At 43.5% G+C, this 6,793-nt stretch overlaps 2 protein-coding genes across 2 annotated transcripts in view; one reads left to right on the plus strand and one right to left on the minus strand.

The window, feature by feature from the left end:
* Positions 1–6,793, plus strand: part of Pi4ka (phosphatidylinositol 4-kinase alpha) — a 136,861-nt gene that overhangs the window by 62,196 nt on the left and 67,872 nt on the right. The window contains exon 19 of the mRNA XM_005369994.3: positions 3,443–3,462. Coding sequence (XP_005370051.1) covers positions 3,443–3,462 — 20 coding nt within the window. The remainder of the gene's footprint in view (positions 1–3,442; positions 3,463–6,793) is intronic.
* Positions 4,927–6,793, minus strand: part of Serpind1 (serpin family D member 1) — a 14,312-nt gene continuing 12,445 nt past the window's right edge. The window contains exons 4-5 of the mRNA XM_005369993.2: positions 6,218–6,362; positions 4,927–5,729 (exon numbers count right to left, since the gene is read on the minus strand). Coding sequence (XP_005370050.1) covers positions 5,538–5,729; positions 6,218–6,362 — 337 coding nt within the window. The 3' untranslated portion in view covers positions 4,927–5,537. The remainder of the gene's footprint in view (positions 5,730–6,217; positions 6,363–6,793) is intronic.

Consider the following 6,793-nt stretch of genomic DNA (forward strand, 5'->3'; position numbering starts at 1 on the left):
AGAGCTAGTTCCAGGACAGGCTCCAAAGCCACAGAGAAACCCTGTCTCGAAAAACCAAAAAAAAAACAAAACAAAACAAAACAAACAAACAAACAACAATAAACAAATAAATGGGATCCCAGTAACTCTATAGATGGTTGTTTCAGTCAACAACAACTTTGAGTGACAACCTATAGGGATAACTCTGTGCCCAGACTTCCTCACTCCAGTTCTTTTTGCATGGCACTGAGGTCTGGCCCTGCTTATTCTGCATCATGCCCTGTCCTTCACTGCTGCTTTGTCTCCTTCCTTGGCTTTCTCCTGTGAGAAGGGGGCTGCTTCCTGATTAGATACAGCTGTGCTAGAGAGCCCATCGTTATCCAGTCCTGTTTTATGCTGTGTCCACTGCTCTGCAAAAAATAAAAAGTTTATATAAAAATAATAAAGATAAGGTCTTTTTTTAAAAAATATTTATTTATTTATTTATTATATACACAGCGTTCAGCCTCCATGTATGCCTGCAGGCCAGAAGAGGGCACCAAGTCTCATTACAGATGGTTGTGAGCCACCATGTGGGTTGCTGGGAATTGAACTCAGGACCTTCAGAAGAGCAGTCAGTGCTCTTAACCACTGAGCCATCTCTCCAGCCCCCTAAAGATAAGGTCTTATTGTGTAACTTTGGTTGGGCTGGAACTCACTCTGTAGACCAGGCTGATTTCAAACTCACAGAGATCCTCCTGCCTCTGCCTCCTGGGTGCTGGGATTAAAGGTGTGCAGCACTACACTTAGTTTCTGCAAATAACCTCTGTGAAGGTTTTCCGCACTCTTAGTCATTCCCCGGAGCAGTCTGGGGCCTTGTGTTCTCATATTTTTATCCCTCTCTTGTTCTCGCCTCATGCTGTGCCATAGTTCAGGTCTTAAAAGTGTGAGCGCTGCGGGTGCTAAGGACAAAATAGTTGGACAGGCAAGTGGAGGGGTATGTGTCCGGGCGATGGGGGTGGGGATCTTGCTATGTAGCCTGGGGTAGTCTAGAACTCTCTGAGTACTCCAGGCTAGCCTTGAACTTGGCAGCTGGTCTGCCTCGGCCTTTCAGGTACTGAGATTGCAGGCATACACCATATCAGATTTATCTCTCCTCATCGTAGTGAAGTGGTTCGTGTGCTCATCTTGGGTGTTCTTTAAACCTTGGGGCTTCTAGGCAGGTTATTATTATTGTTCTTTAATAGTAAAAATTCATACATTTTGTGTAGTATCCCACATATATATAGGCCATCTTTTTACCTACACACTTGTTTTCTGACCATGCCTCCTGTGAGTTTATATTGATAGTGAATGAAGACTATGTCTGTACTAGGACATTTCATCCCATGAGGATGCTTAAGGAAGCAGTGCAATGAACCCTAAGGGTGCATGTTCCTCCTGAACACCTTAACACCTTGGGACTTGCCATCACCGGTTCTCACTGCTCTTACAGATTTACACAGGGGCTGGAGAGATGCCCAGTGGTTAAGAGCACTTGTTACTCTTCCAGAGGAGCTGGGTTTAATTTTAAAAACCCACATGGTGTGGCTCACAACCATCTGAACTTAAGTTCTAGGGGATCTGGCACCCTCTCCTGACCTCCATGGTACTAGGCATACACATGGTACAAAGATATATATGTAGGCAAAACATCCGCACACATTTTAAACAAAAATAAAAACAAAACAGATTTTTAGGATTGCAAGAGCCATTGTATAATGGTATTTCCCCTACTGACTATTTTTTTAAAAAAAATTCTCCCACTTTGTCATTAATGTTATCCAACATACAATCATGTTTTGAAGTGTCTTTGTGGACTGAAGGCTTACTCAATAATAGGGCTTAATTGGTACATGCAAGGCTCTGGGTTAGACTGCCTGCAGCAGAAGTCAAGCTGTGGCTCTGTGCATGCTCTCACACGTACGCCTTCTGTTTGGCCTAGAGAGAAAGGTGAGGAGCATGAAGCCCTGGTGGGTACTTTCTCAGCCTGTTGAAAAGAAGTCAGCAAAGCCATAGGTATACAGGAGTGCTGGGAGTAAAGGCATGAGCTACCACCACCTGGCTGAATATTATCACTTCTAATTGGGGTTAAGAAAAAGGTTTCAGGGCTAGAGAGATGGCTCAGTGGTTAAGAGCATTGCCTGCTCTTCCAAAGGTCCTGAGTTCAATTCCCAGCAACCACATGGTGACTCACAACCATCTGTAATGAGATCTGGTACCCTCTTCTGGCACGCAGGCAGAACACTGTATACATAATAAATAAATAAATCTTTAAAAAAAAGAAAAAGAAAGAAAGAAAAGACAAAGATTCAATGTAGATTTCAGAATGGTGTTAAAAGAGGAAACACAGAGATATAGCCAGGCATCCAGGCACACACTTAATGGCAAAAGAACATGCCCAAAGCTGGGTGTGGGCTTCCTGGAGACTTGTATTTTTAACAAAAGTTAATGGTTATATTACGGGGGAGGAAACAAATATTTGATCTCCTTGCTCAACAGAGAGCCAAAGGATCATGAGTTTTTACATTTGCTTTTTAGTGACCTCTTGTACCTTCTGAAAGAAATTGATTTCCAAAGGTGGTGTGGGGTTTTTTGTTTTGTTTATGTGTTTCTTTAATATTTAATGTTTTGTACTGTTTTGTTGTTACTTGTTTTTCAAAGAGAAATACATACTCTGTTTTAGATTTTTAATGATTCAAAAGGGCTGGTTAATTTGAAGCAAAAGGCTTGGCTCTTGCTCTTTAATGCATCTGTCAGCACCCAGGAACCTCCTGAAACTGGAGCGCTCCAGTTGCTGTGAAGCTGGGTCATGTGGTTGTGGGATCCCTTCCTGCTTAGTTAGGTGATCTTTATCTTCTAACTTTGCAAACTTATTTTTTTTCATTGCTTTTGCTGCTATATAGCCCACACTTAAGCATTTTGAAGACTGTCTGTCACTTAGACACCTCATATACTCAGAATATAGTGGCTGATTGAGATGTACCATCTTCCCAGGAAATATTCCTGTGTCTCACTGAGAGCGGGTTCATCTTCACCTCAGGTAGTTTTTGTGGACTTAGACAGGTTATACCTTTTCTAGGTCATATGCACTTTTGCAAGTTTTATACTTCTTTTCTACAGAAATACATCTGTGTTCATGTGTGTCTCATGAAAAGACTGTCCAGAGCCTCTAAGTTCGGAGCCCCTTGGTAAGGTTCTTAGACTAGACAAGAAATGCTTATCCCTGGTCTAGACCTTGTGCAGGTATTACCACCTCACAACGACCCTGTAAGACCACTGCTGCTTTTATTTGCATTTTACAAGTAAGCATAGTGAGGTATAAAACCTGCTCAACATCTCATAGCTGCTAGGCATAGGGTTTGCGTCCAGGAAGCTTGCCCCAGAGCCTGTGCTGTAGTTAGTCCTCTCCTGCTTTGAGAAACGGCAGGCTAGTGTATTTAAGAGGGACTGTAGGGATTCTAAGTAAATGGAAGTAATTAGGGACCCTGGAGATGAGAGGGTCCCACCTGTGCAGGAGCCTGGAGCAACCTAGGCCACATATGGCTGAGGTAGGGATGGGAAGTCAGACCGTGGAGTTTTCTGGGAAAATGACACATGACAAAGGCTAAAGATATGAAGTAGGGGGTGGTGTTTGTTTTGAAACAGGATTTCACCTTATAGTCCTGGGTCTAACTTGTAGGTTTAACCAATCCTCCTAACCTCAACCTCTGAAATAACTAGGATTACAGGGACATGTCCACCCATCTTTTTAGGGCACAATTTTGAAATAACTGCAATTAGAAATGTAAGGAGTGAGAAAAAAATACCAGCAAGATAAAATATATAAAACAAACACCAGAAAAGAACAGTGTTAAAACAAATTGGAGTGGAAAAGTGATGGGCCATCATCATTCAGGCTTCACCAAGAACTGAAAAGATGCAGTGGGGAGATTTTGCCTCAGTCCTGTCCTGTCTTATTCTCAATAGAATGCTGGTCCAGGTGTAAGATAGTTAGCAAGGAGTCCAGGCCCTGGAGCCTTCCTACCTGGGGTTGGATCTAGGTCTCATCAAGTTGCTCTTCTTCTGTAAGTTGCCATTGCTTCCTCAACCGTCAAGAGGAGGTGGTGATAATGTGACCTCCAAAACCAGTAGCATCGAGCATATAGTATGTACATTACACACTATTTCATACATTACACTAGAAGTAGCATGATCCTCTCAGCTGTTCCTATTGCTATTATTGTTTCATGTGGTCAGAGTACTCTGTAACCAGACCCTCAAGTCCAGCAAGCCTAGCCTTGGACCCCAGCCTCACCTTGTAGCTGTATTTTGTGCATGTTTTAGAACCCTTCCAACTCTTGCATTGTTGGGAAATAAAACTTCTTCCTCTAACGTGTGGGATTTACAGTTAGCACAAAGCTTATGGCTGCTGCTCCTGTTACAGCTGCCAGTCTCCCCACCGAAAACACATCTTGACCCATGCCTTCTGAGCAGCCTTCGGAGCGCTGTGAATGGTACCAAATTGTATTCCTTGGATGTTGCCAACTTTATCAGACCAGACCTGCTGCAGGGCTACATCTGAGAGATGAAAGTATAGACACTAGAGCATCTTGTCTCAGGTCTCCCATCAGACTGGTACCAAGGACTCAGCCACACACCTCTTTATCCAAAACTAGTCACTGCATAACACTTGAATGACTTTCTCTCCACCTTTGTCTTTCTTAAGGGTGTTTTCCAACTTGCCTCTTGTTATTTGAGGTGCAAAATAATAGACTTATACTGGGTGTTATGGCACATGGCATTAGGGATCCCAACACTAGAAGGCAGAAGTAGGCAGATCTTTATGCAGTCAAGACCAGCTTGGTCTACCTAGCAAGTTCCAGTCCAGCCAAGGCTACATAGTGAAACACCACCACCCTCCTTTTTAAAAGATAATCGTAACAGACACACAGTAAATATAGCTGTTTATTTATCTCTAGAATGGATCTGTAACCTTGTGTACACACCTAGGTAACCATGAGGCAGCAGGAGAGGAGATGGTCACATGAATTTAGGAGGTTGGGCCTTGAATTAAGTCTCAGCATCTCAGGTGTTTTGAGGTTATTTTTCCACTGGGCAGGAGTTGTACTGCTTGGGCATCCTCCCTGGAAGGGGTGAAACCTCCTGAATAGCATTTAGATGGGGGCTGGTTGAGTTTTCTCTTTTTAACCTTGAATGATAACATTGATGAAGTTACCTGCAGAGAAAGTATCACATATACCCTGGCAGTTTGCTCATAGGGGCCAGGAGTGGGGGCTGAGGCAGTACATATGTTGCTAGGACCTCTGGGGAACAGCTGGCCCTAGAGTTAGCACATTAACTTCTGTGATCTTGTGGTGGTGTTTGCTGTGTCAGCTTCTTAGTCCCTGGTAACTTTCTTCTCCTATGTGGGCCTTAAATTCAGATATTATCATAAACCACATAAGTTATCATATCAAAATATCTCTGTCCTCTTTGTTAGACTGAGAACAGAATTACAGAGTGTCCCCAAACTACACCAGGTGCCCAGACCACCACCGTTAAGACCTGGTGGGGTTGGCCACTCTCCCCATGAAGAGCAGGCAGCTGGTTCGGTGCTCATATACTAAAAACAGGAAAGGACGGTCAACGGTGAACCGGACTTGGGTAGACAGCGGCATGAACCCCACTGTGGTTACAGCTGCAGCTTGCGTGCCCTCTTCGTTCACTGTGATGGTGCTTTGGTGCTTAAACTGTATAAAAGCAGAAAGGAAAGGTATCAGTGGTGCACGCCTTTTATCCCAGCACTCGGGAGGCAGAGGCAGGCAGAACTCTGTCAGTTTGAGGCCAGCCTGGTTTACAAGAGCTAGTTCCAGGACAGCTAAGGCTGTTATACAGAGAAACCCTGTCTTGTGGGGGGAAAAGACTCATCATCAGAGAAAAGTTCCAGAGACCTTACATAAGACACAAGTCACATCTAGTCAAAATGACCCTTAAATGGTTTTTGAGCACATGGTAATGGTGGCAAGAGTCTCCGTCACATCATATATACTTACCTTTAAACAGTGGAACTACATTGTATTGGCCATGTCCAGAGGCTGAGAGGCTTGGGAGCCAAAATAGCCACCCAGCCCCCTGTATCTTTAAAGTTTGTGTCACAGGCCTACCAGGAGGTTGGAGAAAGAGGCAGCAACAGTGCCAGGCAGGATCTGGGAACTAACACACAAGAGGGAGCCATTACCAGATCAATGGTGATCCTCTGGTCTGAGATGCCTGACATGTTGCCATTTTTGCTGAACAGCTTTGTGATTCCCATGGACTTAAGGACCTCCACCAGGTTGTAGTTCTTCTCAAGCTTAAACTTGGGCAGAAGTACCTCTCGAGTTCTAGTTGGAAAAGAAGGGCGCCAATTTTATGGATACAAATGACAAAATAATTACATTTCCCCTGCTAAATTGAATTGGCTTGCAGTGAAGTGTATTTACCACAGAACTAACATAGCATCTCTTGACATTTAAAATGTATATATTGGTACTGTCAGTTGAGGGTTGGGAAAAGCCATCCACCATAGGTCCAGTCACAGCCCTTATATCAATGAGTGTCACAGACACAGACTCCGGTACCAGGGAACACTGCACCTGTACAATGTCCAGAGTTTTTGTTCTCATCGTTCTGTAAGCAGCATAGTAGAAATGTCTTAGGTATAACAAGGAAGGCAGAGGTGACTTTGTGGGGGCAGGATGCACAGGATATCGATAGGTGTTAGACCATTTTATTTATTTATTTATTTATTTATTTTTTTTTTTTTTTTTTTTTT

This window comes from Microtus ochrogaster, unplaced genomic scaffold (assembly GCF_000317375.1).
Source record: "Microtus ochrogaster isolate Prairie Vole_2 unplaced genomic scaffold, MicOch1.0 UNK68, whole genome shotgun sequence".
Classification (NCBI taxonomy): domain Eukaryota; kingdom Metazoa; phylum Chordata; class Mammalia; order Rodentia; family Cricetidae; genus Microtus; species Microtus ochrogaster.